The 26,334-nt window shown below is 41.7% G+C and overlaps 1 protein-coding gene across 1 annotated transcript; it reads right to left on the bottom strand.

The window, feature by feature from the left end:
• Positions 1-628: 628 nt before the first annotated feature.
• rps6kc1 (ribosomal protein S6 kinase polypeptide 1) lies at positions 629-26,156 on the bottom strand. The gene is given in 17 exon segments (XM_083934159.1): positions 629-2,133; positions 3,557-3,652; positions 5,421-5,503; positions 11,061-11,150; positions 12,387-13,848; positions 13,850-14,046; positions 15,587-15,719; positions 16,311-16,358; positions 19,391-19,489; positions 19,946-20,070; positions 21,469-21,891; positions 21,994-22,047; positions 22,151-22,244; positions 22,324-22,439; positions 22,737-22,857; positions 24,080-24,115; positions 26,007-26,156. Coding segments are annotated over 17 exon segments (3,381 nt in total). The 5' UTR covers positions 26,109-26,156; the 3' UTR covers positions 629-2,031.
• Positions 26,157-26,334: the final 178 nt, after the last annotated feature.

A 26,334-nucleotide genomic window follows, 5' to 3' on the forward strand; every position in this document is an offset into this window, starting at 1 on the left:
TTTAGGAAATAGACTTATTCCTTTCTTGCCAAGAGTTAGATAGATAATTAGTTTGAAGATTTACCACTCCCACGTCCGCTGAATATGAAGCTGCGGCTAGTTGGTTAGTACAAAGTTACATATTTGTGATAACTTTTGTGCATTGTTAGTATTTCAAACACTCTGTGTACTTGCATGTACCCTGCTGCATCATACTGCTTAATGGAAAACTGCTGATATGATCTTCAAAATCTCTTACCTATTATACTTGTCACAATTCCCAAACATATTTTCAAACAATCCAAACATTGTTTAAGACTTGAAAATGGTAATAGCTACCATAACTGCACCCAAAATGGGCCCATGCAGGCATGCGTGCTGGCTCACATCACCATCACGGAGACAGTCAGCAGGAGTGACAGCAGCTTTCTAGGAGCATCATCGGTCCTGCTGATAAGCGGGGCTGTAGCCTCAGAACAAACAAAACACACTCCAGCTCCTTATATTCAGTGAATCTATGAAAGAAGCATCATGTTTTCATCCAGGTATATTTATTGTTTTAGAGTGCACTGACAGACCAGTACAGACATACAGCACAGAGTGAGCATTCAATAGAAAACTGAAAAAAGGAAATGTTATCTAATGGTGATGTTACGTCTGATAGAAAGGGTTAATAGGTGGAATATGGACCTGGTAATTTACAGCATCTGTCAGTTAACATGTATCAGTGCAGTGGAGTGATTATCTTTGTGTCGTTAGAGAAATGTATTACGATGATATACGCTCCAATAATTCTCAAAAGTCTCATTTGATTATGCAGGAAGTGATATATGGCATGTAGTGTAACCATGGTAATGCTTACCATAGAACACAGTCATTATAGATATTACAAAATTAGCATTAAGACCTGTGTGGCAAGTTAGCAGATGCGTTGCTCAAAAATAAACACACACACAATTACTTAAAAAAGGATATGATTGGTGAGGCAGTGAGTGATTGACGAGATGGACACAATCAAGGCTTAGAGACCTGGGTGTACCTTTCACTCAGCACAACATCCTTTAAAAAGGTATATTTACATGACACATGTAAGTTATTGTTCGATAGATTTTTCATAGTATTAAATATATTACATAAATTATATTCTTCCATGCAGGAAATGCAGTGTTGTAGAATGCAGAGTTTCCTCTGTTATCCATAAAAACAACTATCTGTAAAAGGGCTGGTTTCATAAGTGTGTCATCCTTCTTTATTCTTTCTTTTGTGAATGAATGAAACGCATTCACTGTCCATGGTGGGAGACCCCTATTCTAGCTATAATATATTAAATAATTCAAGCTTCATATAACTAAGTACTTCACTCAATAACACGACAATCTCCTGACTCAAAACATATTTTGATCATTCCCCTTGTATAGTGTCTATTTCTGTTACTGTATGTGGGCTGGCAGGAAATAAGATCACACCTGTTTCTAGATCAGAGCAACACAAACCCAGCATCAAATAAAAAGCTCAACGTGTCTCAATCACAGCTTATCTCAACGGGCTCAGTGAGGAATGATGAAAATGTTATAGGTGGTAACAAACTGAGTGCATTGCACGTTTTTAGGATAGCCGTGTGTGTGTGTCAGTTTGAATGGGTAACATACAGAACTTGATGCAGTGAAAACACAAGAAATGCCCCTTTCACTCTCACACGCAACAATGTTGTAGTGGACCATCATTCAGTAGCACTGACTGTATAAATTATTGCACCACACATGTTAAGTGTCCACTGCACCAAAAATGTTACACAGTAAACCCTCTATGAGATAAAGAAATGAGCATTTTACAAGGAAGGTAACACTGTTTCTTGGCAAACTCCATACAAAAAATGTAAACAGTGCATGGGGACTGAATGGCTGTGCACAAAATGGGAAATGTGTGCAGAGATGCATAATCTGTATTTACTGTATTTATTCATTTGTGTGTTCAGTCTAAAAGGAATTCATTCGGGACAGCCAGTCTCCCGGCGTGCAGCTCTGGTTTCCGTGGTCCCATAATGCACAGCGTCTATTTGGGCCAGTCCACTCTGGCAAAGAAAGGGTGTGATTTGATATCATCCACGCCTCCTACACCTGCCCCCAGTCTCTCCATTGGGTTGTACTGGAGCAACTGCAGGACAAGACAGAAGGACCAAAAGAAACACACATTTGAAATTCAGTACGAGTAATTATAAGTGATGCCGTAGTGTCTGCATGTACACTCCCGGCCAGGACAAACTACACTGGACTTATGGCAGATTTGTGCCACATTAAGCAGAGCTAAATCCATGCTAACCATATTATTATACATTTAAAGATTACCAGTGTTGAGGATTTGCAATTAGCGTTAAGATATTAGCATGGTGCAAGCTGTTATTAAGGATATGTCTATGTACTGTATAGGATGCGTGTTTATCTGTTATAATCTGTCAGAAAAATACATACATTCCTAATCATTCAAAGCGGTTATAGTGAGGTCTGGTGTTATCAGTAGAGTGATGCCTTTTACTTTCACACACAAACACTTTTTGAACCTGTTAAGCGGCTGCAGGAGGTTATACTGACCCAGCTCCTTCTATTACTGTAAGTATTTTGAACATACCACCATTGTTGCTGTAGAGAATTACTTATTACTATAATTACTTTAAAAAAAATGGGGGGGAATATGTGTATAAGCGTTTTTCACACTTGCAATGCAAATCCTAAATTATCTAGACATTACCCGGCGGAGCTGTATGTGAGAACGCAAATGTCCGAATCAATTGGATTGCACGCCTAAAGGACTTTACCCCGCCAGCTCCCTATTACAGACTCTGTGTAATGTCCGATTGAGCCCATGTGTTATTAGAGTAGCTCACTCTCTCAAACGAGTGTATTGATGACGTTTGTATCATGCGGCTCCCGCGGTAACAGAAGAAAACAAACATCCGAGTGTGAAAAAGGAAGGGTGGTTACATGAGTACGTCAACGTAAATGTCCGACTGGAGAGACGATGAGATTCAAAAACCGAAATCATGAAATTCAAGGAACGGAAAGAGATTCGGTTGTTTTGACCAAATCACGAACCGGCTACGTGACTGTGATGTAACGTAATGTGTCATGTCTTGCCTCCTGTACACACTGCCCAGGCGCCACCCCTGCCCAAACCGACACGGAAAATCTCCTGGTGTGTGAAAAGGAAAACTTTGGGCAATGTCCTCACCTGATTCGGTTGAGATAGTCTGGAGTTCATTATGAGTAAACAGTTACGCACATTTTCTTTTCTTTTTTTTTTTAACTGTCTTTGTGTCAGTGAAAGAAAGTAATAATTTCGATCTATATAAAAATGCATCACACAACCAGAAAGATTCTTTCAGTGAATGTGGCATTAGTCATGTTCCTGTTTCTTCTATCTGCACTTTCTTGTAAAGAATAGCTTATAAATACAGATTTACAAAAACATCTTTTTGCATGAAGGAAATATATATGTAGGACACTCAATCAAATTCTGTACACAAAATGAACACAGTTACAGTTCAAATATACGGGTTCCCAGTAGCACACTAGACTCTCACCTGCTCCAGCAGAGATCTGGCCTCTTCTGAAACAGACTCGGCGATGTTGAGAGCGGTGTGGCGACCGATTCCTGCTGGATGGCACCGCAGCAGAGACTGTGCAGAGGGAAGGAGGGGTGGAAAGAATAGATAACTATCAATCACAACAAAGAACACCTGACAGACTGGGCGCTAAAGGGACAGATACCCTGACACCCGCAGAGCATTAGGTCAATGTGAGAGCACCAGGACAGGACAAATAGGAGGAGACCAAAGAACCAGAGCACCTGAAAAAACACTGATCCCAAAAACTACAACAACGTAATGATTCAACTTCTGTTGCTCTTTCTTAGAACTGCTGTGTGTGTGTGTGTGTGTGTGTGTCAGACAGAAAGAATGACATGGAAAAACTTGTTTTTAGTTAGTGTGTTCTTCACGTATACAGAACGATTTTACCAGAAGAACCATCAGTTAAGCAGCAGTAAATATAAAGCCTTCTTTATTTGTTTTCAGAGTAAAACATGACCAGGTCAAACCAATGCCAATTACAAGAAATTGTTGCACTCAGGGAAAAAAAAATAATCAAAAAAAAATCTCAGACGTAAGAGAAAGCGAGCGCAAGACCTGCAAGTACGTTTTTTTTCCAACCACAGAATGTAGCCCCATTGTCAAAATAATTGACAATAATGATCATAATCACTGTATTCTGCAACAGCACATATTTCAGTGCATCTACACCTACAAATTGAAAATGCTAGAACAGAACGTGTGCAGCAGGAAAAAGCCTGTGAACGGTTTGCGTTGGGGGACCCCGTGTGTTTTTTCCATCAGTTGGGTCAGTTGCCTCTCTCACTCTTACTCTCTCTCTCTCCTGATACATGCTGCAGGAGTTCTGGCTGGGTTCCTAGCAGCAGTCAAGAATGCTCCAGGCAAGATCTTATCCTGCAAGGATCAAGGGACACTATGTACGCCTGTGTGTGTGTGTGTGTGTGTGTGTGTGTGTGTGTGTGTGTGTGTGTGTGTGTGTGTGTGTGTGTGTCACGCCAGGGCTGTACCCAGACATAATCATCAAAGAAGACATCTGTGTGAATGAGTTATTGTTTTTCCAGGTAAGTGGGTGTGTATTGTTCAACACAGGAACACTAACCTAACACCACGACTCATGTTTGGGGCCACTGATGGAAACCACTGATAGCTGATATTACAATTGCCCACTGGCAATCAGTTAGAATTTATTCAAATTTAATAGACAATAACAAATTGAAGGGACTCTCTGCACCTGCACCGGCACTGGGTGTGCATGTGACTGTGTTTGTCCTTCAAGAGAGGAGCAACTTGTGCATGTACAGCTGAAGTGTAACAGCTGAACATACATCTTTTGTCTCCCTAGCAAAAAGATGCTCCCCTTCCTTCCTAAGGCTGTCTTAAAAGATTGTCCCTCAGACAGCTCTGAACCTGAACCAGCCGCTCTTCGGCACCTTGAGAGCTGCCACGGTCTTCACCTTCCACGCTGACCTCGGACCGGCGTGCTCCAAGCCCAGCGCTGCTCCAGGAGCCAGCAAAGGGACCCGGGGAGAGCTGACCCCCTGGCCAAGCAGATGGAGCTCAGGCTGGGGGAGAAAGTCACACCGACACCCCTGGCACTCCCCGAGAACCAGAGTAGGAGACGGCAGCCAAGACGCACTTCACACACATACACAAACACAAACACACAAACACTGAAAGAACAAACTCCACCTACAAACACATACAGACACGCGTGCAGAATGATACACAACCTGGCACAACCATAAAGAGTGTGAGGGAGTTGAAAGCCAAGACACCTACAGACATCCCACAACACCTTAGCAACAAAGAAAACATTTTTCACACTTTTTTGACTCACCATGCCTGTTAGGAGCTCGAACAGGACGGCGCCCAGACTCCACCAATCGCACGCTACCGTCTCCTCACTGATGCCTCCCACCTCTGAAACGAGAGCAAAAAAGGAGGGAAGACACTGAATTAATCAATACATCAACAAGAAGAGAAATAGCCTACGTGTTTGGGAAGAATAATCAACTAATGATAGATGTTAAATCGGAAAATAACCAAATATAATAATAATAATACATCTTATTTGTATGGCACTTTACAACAATATATGTATGATTCAAATCATTTACTGATCTTAAGGATCCTTTGACGACATAAAAAAAACCTTGACATTAAACACTGTTTCAGACCGACATCTTTGATTATTCAATATTACATTGAATTGATACAATCGATTCAAATGAGCACAAAAACATGGACACAGCCGCACACACAGACACACAAGTGTGTGTCTCATGAAAGGGCAATTTGCATAATAAAAAAGCAGTTAAATTGAGGAAACCGTCTGCTGCAACTTCACACCATCTGCATGACCTGACCTCAGACACACACACACACACCAAGAAATGTAAAGCAGGAACAACTGAGAACAAATAGTAAAACATCTTTGTTCAGTTTTCATTACCCGGCACCATTTGCAGCTCCTGCAAAGTGATCTAAAAATCTACACTGCAGATTAAGGCTGAAAATTAAGGTTTATTTTATGTATGTATTATTTTCTCTAGTGGCTAATGTAAATTTACCATAGCCTAAAGTCATTTCATGAAATGTTTTGTCCGTTTAACAGTCCAAACTCCAAAGATTTTCTGTTTCAAAAATAACTTACTTTATAACTTAATAAACTTAACAGGGACCCCCTATGACAGTCCTTAACATAATTTACAATTGCTACATTTTGGAAAAGGCTCTCCACTTCTGTTTCCTGTTAGTCTTTAATGGAGTTCATTTTTAATACACTTGCATCTACACACATGTGAAGACTATAAAACTCTCTCAAGGTGAACATTTCATGGGAAGTCTGTCAACTGTGTAGCTCATAGCCACGTTGTGTGAGAAACTGATTCAGAAGTCTGATAGAGGGCAATTGGGTCTCCACTGGACGTGAAATCAAGAATGATACTCATTTGCTAAAGTCAAAAGTAAGTGTGTGTGTGTGTGTGTGTGTGTGTGTGTGTGTGTGTGTGTGTGTGTCTGTGTGTGTGCGTGCGTGCGTGCGTGCGCGTGTGTGTGCTAGCTCCACTGGGTACCAGATGGCCTCTTGTGCCGCTCAGCTTCTCTCTGCTCTGCTCTCTCCAGAGGGCCCCAACCCAGGGTCACGGCTGTGTGTGCCCAGAGACCAGGCTCCTCAGCTGGGGAACATAAGAGACAAAGACCCCTCATCTCCCGGAGGTTGCCTGGAACTCCAGGGGCCTGTGCGGCTCTCTCGTAGCAAAGGTTAGAGAGGGCTATGATACGACTTACACGTTTCGTATAGAGACACAACCACACACACACACACACACACACAAACAGCCAACTGAGCAACCAGTCTTCAGGGCTCCCCAGGACTACTGTTTTGACAGCCAAGGAGAGAAGATCGTCATTGAATGGACTAGTGATACCTGCGTAGTTATGAGCTGGAGGGGAGATAGTGGACACACACAAACACAGCACACACAGCACACGTCTCAGAGCAAGGTCGATGTCATCACAATGGATTAATGTCTAAGGAGCTGGAGGGAGAGTACAGTGGAGCTGGCTACACTTACCGCTCTGTCAGAGCGAGGCAGGGGGATAGAGAGATAGGGAAGAAAGAGGATGGGGGGGGACCGGGAATTAACTGCATCCAGAGGCCATGGGTTATTTGAACCCCACTGTTACACTGTGTGATGTGTACATTTTCAAATTTGACCATACCTCCACTAAAGCTGGCATTTTCTTTCTTGGACAGTACACGAAACCCTTCAAAAATCCATCATGACAATTCTAAGAAAACAAAAAAGGGAGGAGTTCAGATACACCGGTACAACAATACAGTGTGTTCACCTCGTGGCCCCTTCTTCTTCCCTTTCCCCTCAACAACGCAGTTCCCTCTTGCTTTGTATCTTAATCACACCCCATCTCCTCTCTCCTGAGGGCCATAAGGAACTTTCGCTCTTCTCCTCTTAGACCGACTTCTCTAAAAACTTAACAGACAGTCATTGTCTAAAGGGGAAGTAAAGTGTAAGCAGGTAGGAAGTAAGGAGCACGGTGTTCCAAGACTGACTGACTGTGTGTGTGTGTGTGTTTGTGGGTGTGTCTTATGAGCTGAGGGAGGCTCTGTTGAAATGGTTCCAATTGGTGATAAAACTGAAGTTTTATATTCAAACACAAAACAATCTTATGTTTCATCTTCACTATAGGGACTGGGTATTTGAAAATATTTAAATAATAAAGCAGAAGTACTTTCAGTGTACAATTCCTTCCTTGAAAAGCTTTCCAAAACAACAAGATTACAGCTCTGTGTCAGAAAGGGGAACTAAACTTTATCTTCCATTCGATCACACGGGGACAGAGCAGGTAAAAAAAAAAACCACAAACAGTGAGCATGACGATGGGAGTCACCAGTAACTGACTTGTTACCTCAGAGGGGAAGAATATTAGATTTCCCTTTTCTTAGGAATTGAAGACAATCAGTTTTGGCCCTGCTTCCCTCTCAGCAGAACAATAAACAATTCCCATTTCTGATCAAACCAGGCTGCGTCATACTGTCACTATGTCATTCAACTTGTTTTCTTTTATTATAAGAGAACAAAACACAAGCCATCTGATGTTTATCAATAATGACACAATGGTGAGAAAGTAAATAAGCAGAAGTGCAGAATAAATAGATTAATACCCTGCTGCCACTGTATTTTTCCGAGTCCCCTCCCGTGTTTTTTTGGGTGTGAATGTATGCATTTTAAAAACATGTTTCCCTCCGTCTTACACGGAGACACACACACACACACAGACACACACACACGCACATACGGTCAAAGCAGGCCCCCTGCTAGCTTTCTGGCAAATAGTCATAAATCTGTCATCAGGAATGAAGCCATCGCTAGAGCTGACCCTGTCTGGATAAACAGCAATACATAACAAGGGCAGGAGAGACACACACTCACTAACCTCTGCGTTACAGTGTGTGTGTGTGTGTGTGTGTGTGTGTGTGTGTGTGTGTGTGTGTGTGTGTGTGTGTGTGTGTGTGTGTGTGTGTGTGTGTGTGTGTGTGTTAACAACCACATACATCTACAGATACATACATCTACCAAAAGTAGCGGTTTGCAGGTATGAAATAAAAGCATGTGAAATAAGAAATAGGCATTACTTAGATGAAGACATGGACACATGGAGAAAGAAAGGTGGACATGAGAGACACAGAAGAGAAAGACAAAAAGTTGCCAGTGTTAGAGTAGGACAATTAATGGATGTGGAAGTGTTATTATCGCTCAACAATAGCAAAACACTCCCCCTGCTGGCTGCTAATATGTTTTACATCCATTAATGCACATGGGATCAACATTCATTTAACTAACAAGACCTCTCACCAGCCAGGCTCAGTCAGTTCAATTCCAGTTCATTCCACTAAGGATCTGGCGTTTATCCCCAACATTTAACATGTCTCAGTGGGAATCTCTTTTCTCGGAAATTATTTTTTAATATTTATTTGAGCTGAATGTAAACACCAGCCCTTAGACTTAGACTTCTCTTTAATGATCCCTTTGGGGTGACTCCCGCAAAGGAAATTGAATTCCCCAATGTGATCCAAAGACGCAGCGCTCTTTTTAATGTGTCAGGAAGATAAATGATGTGCAACTCTTACATAAAAGCTTCTGATTGTATTGCTCCTCTGGTCATCCACAAACACTGTGTCCAACGTTGGTTAAACTTTTTTTTTTTTTTTTAAACTAAATCTATATTCTACAGTGTTGAAAAGACTAGTCGATTAACTCAGACGTCTTCAACGACGACTTTGAAAGTCAACTAATCATTTACATAATTTGTCAAGTTAAGAAACCAAAGACTGCATGAATATGTGTTGAATTAATTAAGTCAATCGAACATTGAGTGCAGCACTTTTGAAAGGTAGTTTATCAATAATTTGATGGTGAAAATAATCATTGTTTGCAGCCCTAAACTTCTACTTTAATTGACTGGTCCAGAACTGGCTTAACATCACTGTTATAACCAACTAAGTAAAATGTACATTTTGTCAAAACCTACCTCTACAAATGATATTTGAATACCAAATTCATTTTTGAATAGACAAGATAGTTCAGCATATTACAGGTAACCTTTCAAACCTTCCATCCACACTCTTAAACAAGTGTAAAAAAATAATTCTCACTGCTTTTATTAACAAGAAAATTACTACATTAATTACAGAATGACTTCAGTGGCAAACATGTCTCGGCTTGGCACTTAGATTTTAAGCTACATTATGCATAAAGCTTCTTGTGCGGAGCTCTACTCCTGTGTGTCTTTAGGTCATCTACTGCTGGGAACTGAACACATGCCTCTGTGTGCTTCTATTTCCATTAGGAGGCTTTTAAATAAGCTGTTGCTAAGGGAATAAAAAACGCACACTTTGGATATTAGATAGAGCATTTGTTACTTTCAGATTTATTACAATAGTGGCATACACTGTATTTCCTAGTCACAAGGAGGATTTAAATCTGAAGTGACCTTTCTGGCTTGAGAGAGAGGATGAATATGAGAGAACAGCTTAATAGAAGCGAGTGGGAGAGTGAATGGGTGTGAGGGTCGTTGTGTGTCTTGGAGTGTGTCTGGAGTTTTAACAGTCATCCATCCTGCATATTTTAGAAAGATGCAATCAAACAAATCACACAGACTCTATCCAGCAGCTCCAGTGTGATGCAAAAAACGTAGAGTAGCAACATATTGGAAAATGCATCCACCTGTAGATGTCAAATGCACGCGCGCACACGCATACACTCACACAGAAGTGCTAAGTAGGGACATGGTACTGTAGTCTAGCAGCAGTTTGTTTTAGGCAGCTTGTAAACAGCATGCCAGAGCTGCCACAATCCTGCTGAGGGCAACACACTGTGTTACCCACTGCTGGCTGCACAACAACACACTCTACAGGACAACGAGAGAACTACTACAAGAGCCAGCCTCTCAAAACTGTCACTGCAAGAGTAAAAAAAAAAACAACCAGGTAATTCTGATGTATCCTCCAGATATTACACAACATGAGTAAATAACACTACTGTAAACACACTGTAAAATAGCACTGACATGATGATTACTGTATGTAGCCTTTAGATAGGGTTCCTTTAATGGCAAAAAAAAGGAAAAAACATAATGGAAAGGGCACCGTACAGTACAGTACATGGATTTCTGTCAATTTGAGGAGTTAAGAAGAATCTGTGTTCATCAGTTTTACGCTCTCAAGAGTGGTTTGTCTACACTTGGATTGTTTATTCATGTCTGGCTATGAATGAGCTTTTTGTGACCATGGGAAAGTGGCCTACTTATGGCCGCTGCATGCCTGCATAGAATTAACCCCGCATAAACTTCCTCACTGACACGCAAACACACAAAATGAGACTTCCAATTAGTAAGTATAAAATGAGTGCACAAGAGAAAATCAGGCAGATTAAGTGTGTAGGCATGTATGTCTCACCTGGTGCACAGTACATATTGGCAATGGCCTCTTTGTCGCAGGACTCCTCCACATCATTCCAGCTACAAAAGTAGGTAAGCTGGACATGACCTAAGGGAGAGAGGGAAAGTGTTCAGCTCAAAATCTAAGCACGAAACATTCATCTAATGCTTGGCCCCTGGTCAATCCCGCACAGTCAAGTTTTGCTACTTTCCAGACTGTTTACTCACCTTTGGAGCACTTCCTTCCCCTGTTCCTGTCTGCCTCTCTACAACCCTCCGCAAGCTTTTCAAGCACACAGCCCTGGCGATTACTCCTGTTTAGCGGCTACCCGTTAACGCTATCATTAGAACTAATGGTGTCATTAGGTAGCCGTGGCCATTAGCCTGGGCTAGCCAGACTGATGCACCACACTACGCCGTTGATGGGCCCTTTAGAACAATAATTACCACCAGGGAGACGAAAACAGCCACTCAGCTAATTAGACGCTTGTTGATAACGAGGTGGAGAGAGATGATTGTAGGACGACAAAGGAAGAAGTTGAGGGGGAATCTGTGACCTCCTGGTAAAATAACACTTTGGCTTCTGGAAGAGCCTTCGTGATAGGAAACAGATTACATCATGGTTGACTGTCTGACAGTGACAGGGCTCTTAGTTGAATACTATCTGCTTTAAGAAAGGAGTAAGCAGAGATCTCAACTTCATACAAGTTATTTGGTTTTAGTTTGAGAAAAAAGCAAAACAATATGACATCCACACAGTACAGCAGCTTCTGAGGGATACGGTTTTATGCTTGCTGTAGGAGAAATATGAGATCTGATTTTTTTCTTTATTGAAGTTTCTTTGTTGAAAGGCCACCAGATAGTCTGTAAGTCATTGCTTCTGCTGCAGACTCTGTTCAGTGTGTGGATTTTCAAATATATGTTTCTTGGAAGTTTCCGTTGAATTGTTCTTTAACAAACCATCAAAAGATTTACTTTAAGTTCCCTGGTGTCTTGATTGGGTGCATCGTTGCTTTAAAAGTCATCTAGACGGCTTCCATCATGTCTTAGGGGTTTAACAGCAAGCAGATGTTTGCATTATCTCTGTCCATTCACGTTAGCTAATCTACCTGTTTGTAAACTTTCTGTAACCAAACTACCATATATTGTAATGGTAAATATTGTAATGTAAAAGCTTTTGTTTAAATTTTCTGGTCTTTTCCCCTATACTCTAGATATATACTGTAATCCGTTTGTGCAACAACCTAGTACAGAATTTCAGAGAGCTATGAGTCAGATAACAAGCTTGTGGGATCTTACTGAACAAAACTTTATAGGAAGCTGTGGTTAATAACGGGTGTCTAACCTCGGTGATCGAGCAGGATGTTGTTGGGGTTAAGGTCTCGACAGATGATGCCCTCCTGGTGCAGAGAATCCAGGGCTGCCACCATCTCTACCGCCCAGCATCGTACAAACTCCTCCGGGATACGAGCTTGGGATGCAGCCAGCGACAGCTCGTCCAGCTCTGCAAACAGCCGCGATACTTCTTTATCAAATTCGCTGCCACCTGTATTACTAATAACTCTTGATGATTCGCCATCAAGACTTAATAAACTCTCGACCAGTGCGCATGCCTCAGTTCCATTTGTGGCTGTGATAGAGTCTGTGACGTTGCCACTGGGGTCTGGAACTGAGTCTGTATTTACTCTTGTACCAGCCTCTATTTTCTCATTTAGCGAGTCCGTAACTGGAAGGTCAAAGGGAAGGTCGTTATTTTGGCATGTGGGATGAACCCCCATCTTGTCAGAGGCCTCTTGCCCAAAAGCCACGCTGCAGTCTTCCCACAGTGAGTTGAAGGGAGAGGAAGATGCAACGCTGGTGTCACAAGTTGCAGAGGCTATACACAGGGATGAAAGCTCCTGTTCCAGTGGCTGCTCCTCCTCTTTCTCTGGCTGGCTGGGAAGCTGTAAAACATCAGGCTGGATGGACTTCTGCGGAGAGGCTGTTGTGTCAAGGCCAAGATACACCCCGGAAGTGTCTAATTCTTCCGGTAAAGAGTCTACAGTCCCGTCCGTTACAGGCAGGTTGACCAAAAGATCTGGCGGGTGACCCTCATCCTCCACTACTGCCTCTTTAAATGAAATGACTGGCACTGACTCATTGGAGCCTTTATCACTACAGTCCAACCCCCAAAGCTCTGAGCTGTGACCCTTGACCTCCTGAGCCAGCTCTGGAAGATCCTCAGTGACATCTGAGCCCAGGTCGGATGTAGAAAAGAGTGGGACTTGCTTGTGAGAGGGGCGCTGCTCTCCTGAGTCAAGACAGGTCACCTCGCTCGCACTGTCTTTGCTGTCGATACGGAAAAACTCCATTGGCGTGTGTTTGGACTGATCCAAAGACAGTGGCGCAGCAGGGGAGGGCAAAGGACTGAACACTTCACTGTGCTCCTGTCCCTCGCCACGGTATTGCTCTATGTCAAGGGTGTGGCCACTTTTGTCGGAAGCCTCTGTGAAAAAGCCAAGTTCCTGAGAGCTGATGGGTGAAGAGAGGCTGTCGTTGCTAAGAAGCGAGCGGGTACGCAAAGAAGTGGTGGCTGTCTCGATGGGCACCTCCAGTGACGGCATTTCCTGTTCGCTCTTCTCTTCCTCCTCTTCAAGTGCGTCTGGTTCTACTTTGTCTTGTTCATACTCATTGCAAAGTGTCAAATAACTGTTGGTGCACTCCTCCTCAGAGGTGGCTCCGGAGTCCGACTGGGCCCCAATTTGTCCGATAAGCCTGGGAGGGAGAACACTTTTCTGAGGCGACGCGATAAGTTTCTCAAATTTTTTTCTGCAGCCCTGAGACAAAATCTGAACAAGCGACCGGCCCAGAACCAGAACTGGCTGAATCTACGTTCAGCTGTGGCAGAGCATGTTGCGGGGAGTGAACAGCCGCTGTGTGGCTCTTCTGGATGAAAGGAATGTCAAAGCTCTCCTCTGGGCTGGAATTTTGAAGGTACTTTCCAACATGAGACCACAGCTTCCCACCTAGAGATGAAGGAAACAGGGCATCAAAGACAAAGAAAAAAGAAGAGGTATTATGAGAACAAATTAAGTATTACAGATAAATCTGTGCAATGTCCGGATAATTACAGCATTTCAACCACAATTCTTTTCCAGGAATGTTTTTAGCAACACAGCAATGTCCCATGTCTCAAGCATGGGAAGATTGGCATGAACTTAGTTTAGTTCCAAGGCCATATTTTCCATCTTCCAAGGCGCCCTGTTCCCGGGGTAGCAGAAATGAAACACATGCCTCAAGGCTGCCATGATTTTTGAACACATTTCAAATAAAACCGTATGATACTTTATTCAGTAAGATAATCCTCACAAATCAACATTACTTTTCTGATTTTGAAGCATAAATGCAATTGTCAAAAGTAAATAAGCTAATGCCACAAGTGAACTACACCAGTCACAGGGCTAAGTCAACACCGCTAGCTTCCCAACGATTTTGCATGTTCAGGGTAATGGCGACTCCATTAGAAGAGGCATATAAAAGCTTCCAAAGCGAATGAGAGTGGAGAATTTCATATTTTATGTCATAGAACAAAACGTGAAAATCTATTAAGCTTGTGTTAACCACAGAACTTATTTCAGACTTTAACCAAAAAAACCCCACTGACTTTGAAACGAGGGAACCAGAAGTGAAAAAATGATAACTGGTTTCCAGGTTTTATGACTCATTCCTGCAGAACTTCACAGGCAATTTTAGATCTTTTGCGGCCCTTAAAGAGCCTGACGGTCCGCACGCACGCACGCACGCACGCACGCACGCACGCACGCAGGCACGCACACACGCAGGCACGCACGCACGCACACAAATTGGAAGCCAGCATCTGTTGTGTGTGATGAGAATGGATAGGGAGTTTGCAGTGATGATAATGATAGTGGGGCAACTCGATGGCTTAGAAAGTAAAACCATCCACATGTTGTTTTGTCCAATGTCACTCAGGTCGCTGCCTCCCTCTGTCTGCCTGTCTATTGTCGTTCAACCCATCGGCGGCTAACGGCATACTAAAGCATGAGGAGGAACCCTGCATTTTGTAAATCACAGAGCTTGGGTGTAACTGTTGTAAAACTATGCCTTTTCTGGCATTTGGTTAGCTTTATTAGATCATGTTCATATGATATTCAATACTGTCCGCTAATAATAGCGCAGGGTGGTTATAGAGTGCAGCAGATTGAATAGGTTACAGGGCATTACAAAAATATGGCTGCATTTCATTGTATGCACTCAACCACACACATGGGCTGCACACACATCCTAGAGTGAGTGGGATGTAAGGAGGCCCAGGTGTTGGCATAGCTAATGAAGCATGGCGCCACCTGGTATTCAGAATAATGACCTGTGACACACAACCATCTATATCAAACATCTGCCTTGAACAAGGGCAGAGAGGGAGAGGGAGAGCGAGAGAGACAGAGAGCAAGAGCGAGAAAGAGAGAGAGAGAGAGCGAGAAAGAGAGAGATCAGGTGATAATAAAAAAGAGAGTTAGGATGAAACATACGTCTTAGGCGTCTTACCTTCAGCATAATGCAGCAAAAGGAAAACTGTGTCTTCAGAGACAATGAACTTTCTCAGCTGCACCATGTGGGGTACGGAGTGAGGCATTACTGTCCTCTTAGTCCGCCCGCAGTCACTGCTCTTCCTTAGACCCTGTGATAAGAAGAGACAGGAAGATGAGGCGAGTAGTTAAATGTAGTAAAATCTGAAATTAAAGGACAAGATGAAAAAAAACTAATTAACCCAAATATAGAGGGCATAAGTGGGGGTGGGGGGTGGGGAGGAAGGTGAGCGTTTTAGTTTTAGTGTGAAGAAGAAGGTGTAACCAAAAAAAAAAAAGAGGAACATGTGGGGCAAAGGAGAAACCTCCTATTAACGATGTGCCAGCTTTGCCCCATGGCAACCCAAAGTCACTGAATTCATCAAGCCACATACAGTGCGTGACTTTTTAAACGAGCCACGCAAATCTATCAGCGCTACACGTAAAGTTCACATTGGCAAGTGTGTGTGCATGTAGATATGCGTGTGTGCGCGTACACGTGTGTGTATTCATCTGTGCCTGCGCTGTGCGTTGGCATCTGGCACACGTCTCACACCTGAGAGCAGAGGAGCTGACAGGGACAGGCCCATTAGAATCAATTACACCGGTCACACACAGGGGCTTCTGGCACACTTCACACTTACATTTACAGTCAGGACGACGACGATGCGGGGTACACACACACACACACACATTTAACTTACTTTCAGGATGAACGTCTCTTGCGTTCTCTTGTCCATGACCAAAAGAACCTGGTGATGGAAGAGAAGGATGGAAGGGACGTTAATTGCCAGATATTATCATACACAGTCTCAGATGATGTAGTGGTTGTGACCATAAGGTTGTGTCCTCCACATCAGTGTTTTTTCAACGACTGGGTCAGAGCACACACGAGGGTCACTGCAAGATAAATGCAGGTTCCTAAATTATACTAGTCCCAGCCACATGACAATGACTAAAAGGAATCTATAGATGTCTGGAGTATATTAGCAAAAAGGAAAACAACAACAAGAAAAGCAAAAACTAAGAAGAATGTAAAGTGGCAGAATTAACACATACAGTATAATTGAATAACTGGATCAATTAGGTCATTATAAATCAATCTGTTTATTGACAACTACTTCTCATAATCTCATCATTACATTAAAAAAATACTGTACATTGAATATCTTTAGAATTTGGACAATAAATCTAAAGAGGTTACTTTAGTCATGGAAAACTTTTTATAGATTTAAGAATAAAAAAAATAATCCGACAAACAACATTATTGAAGATAACTGTTAGTTGCCGTCCTAACACACACCAAAAAAGGACATATGAGCACCCTGCAGGCAAATGCAGGTTATTTAAATTTTGCTCATGTATCAGGTGCGTACATTTCTCTCCTGTGCTCCGAAATGTTTTCATTTTGGAGAATGTGTTGCTTGAAAAATATGTCGCTACAGATCCACGCTGTTCTTCATGGCAGAAACAGTAATCACTAGCAGTGCCATCTCTAAATAACTACCTGTCTTTCCATCTGTACCCCAATTCCACCATAAAAAAAGAGCTCCTACTATCTCTCATTTCTCTCCGGGCTCTTCCAACTAACTTTATTTCTTTCCTCCATCTCTTTGACGTCTCCATTGCTCTGCTGCTCCCTCACCATCTCAGGGGAGAGCTAGAGCATATGTGCGTGACCTGGTCTGTGTTTGTGCGTATTGCAGTGTGGCGCGTATGCTTTGTGGGTGCGTTCTCTCCGTGTGACCCTGGCTGGGACCAAACAGGTGCAGGCTAAATGGATATGAATGGAGCTGTGAGTAAACAGAGTGGCAGTGCTAGCCAGGGCGCTAATATAATTAAGACACAAACATCAGGGAAGGGGGGAGGTGGAGAGGAGGGGATGGGGGGGCAGTAGGGTGAGGAGCTCTCTCCATCTGTCCCCTCTTTTCCCATTAAAAGTGAAAGGAGGAAGGAGGAGGAGGAGAAAGAGGAGAGGAAAGCTGGGTAATTTGGGGATAGCGTACTTTCAGCTAAAGCCATGTTTTTCTTCCTCTGTGTCTGATTTGTTTCTGACATATTGTGGATTTTGCATGCACCTCTGTAGAGTAACACATGTTAGTATTGTGTCAACATTTTCCTTGGGGTTTTGTGTGTGTGTGTGTACGTGTGTGTGTACGTGTGTGTGTGTGGAGGACGAGCATCATTGATTCAATGTTGTGTGCAGCTCTCTGAGCTGCTTGCCAAGTCATTTCATGGCTGAGTGGTGAAGTTGCTTCGCCGGCAGCTGGTTGAGAGGACCAGCAACCTAAACTGACCTTGTGGTAGTCATAACTGACGCTGAACATACACACACTCAGCCCTTACCATACCATTCAGTAAATCTATTACGCTTTACTGCTTCGGATAAGAGGGATGGTCGAAGAGGGAAAGGACACAAGGAGGAGAAATTTGACACATCCACATTTATCTGGGCCGGGGAAATTATTTTATAAATGACTGTCTGCCTGACCCAAGTGTAATTATTTTGTAAGGACCTCAAACATTGTTAAGAATCGTCCTCTTTCTCATCTTTTCTGTATTCAAAGAGAAACTTCTGACATCAAATCTGTAACACTTTATATTAAAGTCCTTGTTGTAAGCCAGGTTAAAGTGTAATTCCGGCGCAAAGTCTTTTTCAGCACTTACATACATGAGATAAGCCATTGAGACTGTTTTTTTTTTGTGTGTAACAACTATTAACAGAGAAATCCTGGAGTCGCCAACAGCCGGACGTGGCGAATGCTGATGAGCTCGGGGCAGCACGGTGAGCGCATTAAACGTCTTTTTTAACCACTAATACTGTTCAAAATAACACCAAACCTCTGCAGTAGCATGAGAAGTGTACCTACACATAAAATGAAGCACCAATGGGCTCCTTCCTTTTGGATTGCATTAGGTAATCGACTTGAATGGAATTTACTACGAGAGGAGCTGGTACCGGGGCCAGTTGGTAAATCTTTCAAAACACTATTTTAATAAACTCAGGGTTGCCAACTACGTTGTTGGTGCATCGTTAAAAACACATTATTTTTCTCGAATTGCCCACGGCTGCTGCACCTGTAATCATCCTCTGCTTGAAACACTCAATTTTAGCGCCTGTCTGTTTAAAGCTACATGTTGTATACCCACATACCCCATATAGAGGGAACAGCTCCGTCTTTTAGCATTAGCTTTGCCAAAAAAATCAAGAGTTGCCTGCCTCTTTTCTCTTTAGGAAAGGCAAACAAGATTTATGTTCCCTCGCAAACTAGAAAGAACTTTCTTGGCTACATATTGAAGAACCGGTTCACCGTCAATTGGGATTCACGAGAGCAGAAAAACTGTTGGAAAATACAGTCAACAGCCTGAAATCTAAAGTTTTGGCTCACAGGGATTACTTTTACCTCATGAATAGACGTTTAGGGTCATGTTTAATAAACATCCGAGATTGTAACATTATACAGATAAAAAAGGAAAAAGAATAGTTAACTGCTTATAAATGCATACTAATGCGCTTGTCATGAGTACTTATAAATATCATCATTTAACAATAAGTGTGTTTTTGATGCTATTAACACTTTTATAGTCTCAACACATTATGATTTGTAATATGCTAATAGGCATCTTATAAAGAACCTTATTGCCTATCAATTAACGCTTATTACAAGAGCATTTATATATACTGTTATAGAAAAAAGGTCAAATGATTGATTATAAAAGAAACAACGTTATAGTAAACTATTGTAAAATGTGGCTGTGAGACTTGAGTCATTAGTAAACTGACCTTATCTATGACCCCCAACACCCTGTAAGCTCTCAGCTCCTCGGATGGACTCTGCTGGCCTCCTCTGCTGGTGGATGAGCAACACTGTGCCCCCAAAGCCTTGGACAAAAAAACATTTAATAGTACTTTCATGGGGTGCAATTTTATCACTAAAACATAGTTACACTCATTAGGTATCGTGACTTCTTGCAAAATGTGACCCAAGTAATATGTGAGGGAAGGCAACGGTCCATGTCTTTGCGGAAAATATAAAAATATCAACTCCAAACTGTGATTTTCAGATAGGTAATGTACAGTGGGTTTTTAGAGCTTTTTGGAAACAGCTGCCTGCTGTGGCCAAAAATGATTATTTCAGACAGTCAACGTGCATTATAAAAAGATAGGGTTTAATATGTTTCAACAGAGACTTGCTGTGATGTTTTCATCTGTAATAAACCCGACTGCACTCTGATATAATGTCTCAAGTAGTTTGAGGACCTGGTAGATGCGCCCATATAAAGCACATTCACATTATCTAACAGCGTACGGGGCTAATGGCGTATCCCTCCCACTCACCACTGTCTGTGTTGACCCTTGACCCATGTTGCTTCTCAGATGCTGACTGGATATCTGTTCTGCACGCATCAGATACTCTGCAGTCTTCTTCTTCACTGCCTCTCGCCGCGTGGGACTGGGCTCACCTGAAAAAGGGTTGAATGAGATCAATCAGTTTTCTTAACAAGGGCGTTTTTATAGTGTGAGGTTAAAAGTGTCTGTATAAGCATCCTATTTACTGACAAAACAGCATGTTAGTACTGCGACAAGCGAATAAACCACAAGGTAAAAGTGATGTATTTTTTGGCAATGTCAGGGTTAACTAAAGAATAGCAACTCTGCTGCTGGTCGGGACAGTATCTATTGTAAAGTAATGAGCTTAGATAGTTATATCAATTAGGGATGCATGATATATATTTGTAGCGATAAATTATCACAGACATGCTGGTATTCATGGATATCAGCATATATGTTGTCCAATACGGAAATACTTTGTGTGGCGTGATTCATGAACGGTGCCATTTCATCGTTTCTAAAAGCAGAGCCTGGTCTGCAATTGTCAAATACAGAACATACACTACTGATGTTTGATTTCTTTCTTTATTCTCTCAATGTTAATTTCTAGAATGTGTCAATGATGTAATACAGCCACAATCGCTCATCTACGATAGCAGGACAGATTAACAACAAAACTTTAGTTTGTAATGTTGAATGTTATTATGGATGCAAAATGCATATATCGGTTTAAACATGGTTTTCAATACGCCAGTGAAGACATATTGAGTATGCATTGACATTAGGTAGGATGTTCTTTGGCAAAATACGCACAACATACAAAGCATGTTTGTGAAGCTCTTTTGATATACTTTGATGTATAAAAAAAAAAACAAATGAACCTTTGAAGGGTCAGAACGGTTCTTTGTTTTTGTTGTTAACAATAGAAGTACGCAGTGTATCTGATAAGAACTGATCATCCATCCTCTCTCTCTCTGCTCCCTCTGCCCCCGGCCTGTCAGTGTGAGCAATGATAGCCAGATGATCAGAAATGACTGTGTGCATAAATAGGCATTTAGATAAGTGCCCACAACACATTTTTGTTGAGCATCGAATTTTGCACAGAAGAAACAACAGGGAAGAAAATCAACTGTGTGTTGGTTGGTGTTCAGTGACTTTTTCTGCACCGGCTTCGTGTGCAGGTTGTAAATAAAAAAAAAAAACAGTGATCCTATGTTGTGTGCCAAGGATTATTTTCTTTTTGACGTGGTATTTAAAGATTTTTGATTTTTTAATAATGTGTTTTTTATATTAGTATAGTATTGAAGTTAGTAAGTCCGAATATCTCAAACCTTTAACTATTATGATTTGAATCTGTCCCCAAACTTTATTGAATACAACTCTAAAATCGCCGCACTACAGTTTGAACCAACCATTCACACAGTTAAATCAAAATAAATGAATTTAACCGCTGATTTTAAAACCTTATTCCTCAAGGCTCTGGTCTACAGTGAATTGAATGATCACTGTCATAAAGTTGTGTCACTGACCTTGTACTCCTTGCAGCAGCAGGTCCACTCCGCTGCGATAGCAGGAGAAAGCTGCCTGGAAGTCCTGCTCTTTCTCTTTCTGCACAGCCAAACAGATGAGCTCGCTGGCTCTGTCTAGATAGTCTGACTTCACGTCCTTATGGTTGCCACCACTGGCTTTCTTCACACTGCCGGAGAAGAGTGCTGTTCGGCGTGGCCGGCTGACCTCTAGGTCAGGGGCCGAGGAGGCAGGGACCGGGGCAGGGGATGGAGTGCGGCGATCATGAAGGGAGGGCAAGCGAGGGCTGCAGCTGCTGCTAATGTTGGTGGCTCCCCCCTGTGGCTGGTTTGGGGAGGTGCGACCTGAGGCCATGCCATCATCCAGCCCCGCCAAAGAGTCTGTATCCACAGCCAGGGAGGTCAGGTCGCTGTCACTGGATGGGCCTGGAGCGGAGGACAATGCTAGGGTCATTGCAACAACTGCATAATGAGTTGTATGATTTCAAATGTAGGTGGGTGTTATTTTGATGCATAAACAAACCATACCTCCATAATCAGATGTGATGGTCAAATCATCTGCACCACTGATGTCTCTTTGAACTGAAAAACATGTCCGTACATCTCTGAGCAAGTGTGAATAGTGTGTCATTGCGAATTAAGAGGAAGATCTGTTCTGAGGAATAGCTGTTGTGTGTAACCTTACCGTCAGAGCTGCAGTCTGAAAAACTGTCTGCCAGGAAGTCAGAAAAGGGCTCAGCTGGTCCAATGAGCTCTGAGCCGTCGTGCACTTCACCTCCCTTGAAAAGAATCCAAAACATTGCAGTTCATAGTAGTCCGGGAGTACGTTTGTGTTTGTGCACGTGTGTGTTTAGGTACCTTGAAGAAATCTTGGATGTGCTGACTGCCGTAGAGTGCGGGAATATTAGCGGAGAACTGCAGCAGATCCTCAGAGCACTGTCTTCTTTCCTCAACTACAGAGTCATCAAAACGGCCTGCACATGCATACAGGGAGGGAAAGAAACGCTCCCACAGATCAGTGATTTTTTTTGCCTTTAGACAAGTGAGCCTAGTGCATCCTGACAGAGTAATAACACTGAGCAGAGTCCTGACTACTACTCCAGTGATCCAATGATCCAGGAGTTTATGGAGAGAGTCACTTTAGAGAAGGTCGCTAACAAGAAATATACCAAATATTTAAGGTCAAGCGGATTAAAATAAGGATGAACATTTGGTCTATTCATCTGGACAAACGTTTGACACAGGGGAATCAAAGAAGATTTGTTTCTTACCGAAGACTTTGGCCTTGGCAAAGGGAGGAAACAGCTCCGACTGGCTACATACATTCTTGTGCAGCTGCCAGAGGTTCTGATGAAGCTTCCGGAAATCACTGTATCTCTTCCACACTGTTATCTACAGAAAGAGAAAGAAGAGGAATGGATAAAGATAGGGAGGAGGAGGTTTTTCCTTCTGATTAAAGACACGTGAAGCTTCAAATGGATTATATAAATTTTGGAGCTTGAAGAACTAACTTAATTTTGTAATTGTGTGTAAAAGTAATGTCATTATTACCTTCTTTTGTTTTAAAATATCAGAGTGATTCATAAATACAACAAAGAAAAGACATTTTACAACAGCACCCCATAGCCTGAAACTACAATAAATCAAATGTCAGCTATTGCTCCTCTGCCACCACGTGAAGCAATCTGATTTATATGGCAAATTCAATTTCTCATCTCGCAGGCACCTTGTGCAATAAAACTTAAACAGAACATTTACACCCTGCACAAACCTGAATGAAGTAGTTCCTTTCTCTGTAGTATAAAGCAAAACATAATGGCCTTAAGTTGAGATGTGAGTCTGGTGTCCTAAAATACTACCAAGCCTGCTGATGTGAGGCAATCTGGGCTGAGCTCCACACCCAGCCAGAAGCCCTGCTCTATAAAGGAGGTATGTGTTTTCAGACAAACATCTTTCACTCTTTCTCTTAGACACACATGCAGTAATTGACATCATGCCTGCTGAATTAGCACTGGTTCCAGGCTGGACGGCATTCCTCAGTGTGTGAGAAGAGTAAGAGAGCATGCATGGGAGTTTTTACAGGGTGTTCATAGAGACATTGTAGGAAAGAGGAATGGTTAAATGGTATGTAAAAAGACAGAACAAAAAAAAAAAACATGGTCACACCGACACAACAGGTAGTCTTTAATACTTAAATTGTTTTATGACATTAAAAGAGTGTCAGATTGAAAAGTTAAAAAAAATAAGCAATTATCCTTGAGTAGAACTAAATTCTTTGTTTATTTTTTTATACAAATTAATTTCCACTACTGAATGTGTAAGGTTTTAGATAAGCAACCGAGAGTCACACACAAAAACACATTTACACACACAAATAAGTACTGTAAAACAGCCCAAGTTGTGATTATATTGTTCTTGGAAGGTATCAAGCAACTGAGTATGACATAACAGATAGATTATACTTTATACTATATTAAGAAGCAGAGCTTATCTTCCTAACCTGCAGGGAAAATCCTATCATACTCCCATCTTTTAAGAAAGACAACTCTCTTGCACATGCTTTGCACACGAACAAAGTCACAAAATCAAAAACAGAAACATTTTCATGTCTTACCTCTTGGACATCCTCTGGGTTCTTCCTGGAGATGATCTGTGAGGTAAAGGGAGAAGACAACTTATGACTTTAGAACCTCCTAAAAGTACAAGACACAAGCACAGGGCTTGTTCAAGACTATCTTGTGTGGCTGGCGAAAGTAAGAGCAAGGACACAGAGCAGAGTGTGACAATGAGTGCATTATATGGCAAATGGCGGAAGTCTTGAGTGCAGGAACGAGACATCACCAACAACCATAACAAACAGATGAGCAGGATGGCGGGCAGAAAAAACTCAGCCTGTACTTGTTCTAACTTATTGAACCGGGTCTGGCTTGATGATCACTGAATCTTTCAAGACATTTCTTTCATCTAAAATATAAATGACAATATGTATAAATAGATAGATAGATAGATAGATAGATAGATAGATAGATAGATAGATAGATAGATAGATAGATAGATAGATAGATAGATAGATAGATAGATAACTTTATTTATCCCCGAGGGGGAGTTAGGTCATAGGTCAGCAGTACAATACAATCAGAAATACAAAATATAAAATGCAATAACAGTACAGTATTGCATTTTAAAACACTATATACAATATACAATAAGATGCTTAGCAGTTCCAGATAAATATTTAATAATATTAAATATTAAATACTGGGCAGAATGGAACTAAGTGGTTTTTAGGGTGCAAGATAAAGAGATATGAACTAGCTATCTAGTTATTGTTTGAGCATCAGATTGTTTTCCAGGTCGAAGATGCCTGACATTAACTTTTTAATGTTCGTTTATCGTTAGGCTACATAAAACTAAACGAGCTAGTTAGCCATCTAGTGCTTCAACGTGTTTGTTCTTAGCTGAAAGAGAGACGAAGCAGGGACCCCCTATTATAAATATTGTATTAAATTGAGTTGCATATTAAACTGGTCCTAACAGCTAGGGTGGCCTAACCCCTATACACACAGCTTTATATGGTGCATATACTAAGATATTACAATGATCATTATTAACATATTCATATATTTATATATCATATCATCAACTCCCATCGTATCTGTGTTCTCTACTGGATCCTAGAAACACCAGAACCTGCACCACCCGCTCCAGCAGCCTTATTATGTTCAATGTTCCTTGAACCAACATTGTTTGGTTAAAGTGCCTAAATATTTAGCACCCTTATCTTGGAATAAACTACAGGATCATTTTATCCCTGATCAGCACAGACCATTTCAAAAGCAGGATGAATGACTTTTAGAATACAATTTGTACATGTACGGTTTCTGAGCACTGGCCTCTTTATTTTAACGTTATTTTATCATGTTTAGTTGTGTGTTGCTTTTGTTTTAAATGTGTTAAATGTGAAACTTGTACATTTTATGCTGCCAGGACTCTCCAATGGGGATATCCTGGTTAAATAAAGGTTAATATAAGAAAGACACATTGAATCCTTCAGCTCAATTGTATGTGTATGGCCACCTTAGTGACTAGCCAGTAAGCCTAGCATTAAGGCTGTGTATATGAATTAATTGTTTGTTTTTTTCACAAATGTGTCTTTTGCAAATAATAAGTTGCATTCATGTTAATGTATATTTTCAATTTGCTTAAGCTCTCTGGTCTAAGTGTTTAAAACTGGGTGAAAACAGCCGCTTAGGTCGGATTCAATCAGTCTGGCTAATATTGCTAATGTAAGTTATCAACTAAACAATCCACTGGGGGTGGAAAAAACTCCACATTTTAAAACATAAACAAGTCTGAATGTGCTTGTTAGCTGCATTCACGGTGTTCACAAACGCTGTTGCCATTGTCAGCTGCTCCCTAAGAGGTAAAAGTAACGTTTCTTGTGTTTGCATCATATTAGCTTTGTTAGCTCAAGCTAGACAGCTAACGACAGCTAGCATTAGCCTTGCTGTCAGAGTGCCCATCATCCTCCCTTTACTTACCCTTGCGGTGACTTTGTAAACAGTGTAACCTTTCAGGTGCTTTTTGGGATCCGTGACAGTATAAAACCGAGCCAGTTCTCCTTTGTCCCGCTGCGATATCATTCTGATAGTGACAACATTGCCAAAGCTACCAGTCGGCTAGCCCACACACATTCACCCCTGACAGCAGCACAGTGACACAGGCAGGCTAATAAGTTAGAGCTCCTCCTCGTGGTAAACCCGTGTAACTGCATGCTTTAATGTCACTTGCATCCACTTATTTAATGTTGCATCCACTTATTTTAGATTGTGATATACAGGTTTTTGTCATATGAGAAATTATCAAATG

The sequence above is a fragment of the Echiichthys vipera genome (assembly GCF_963691815.1).
Source record: "Echiichthys vipera genome assembly, chromosome: 19".
Taxonomy (NCBI): Eukaryota; Metazoa; Chordata; class Actinopteri; order Perciformes; family Trachinidae; genus Echiichthys; species Echiichthys vipera.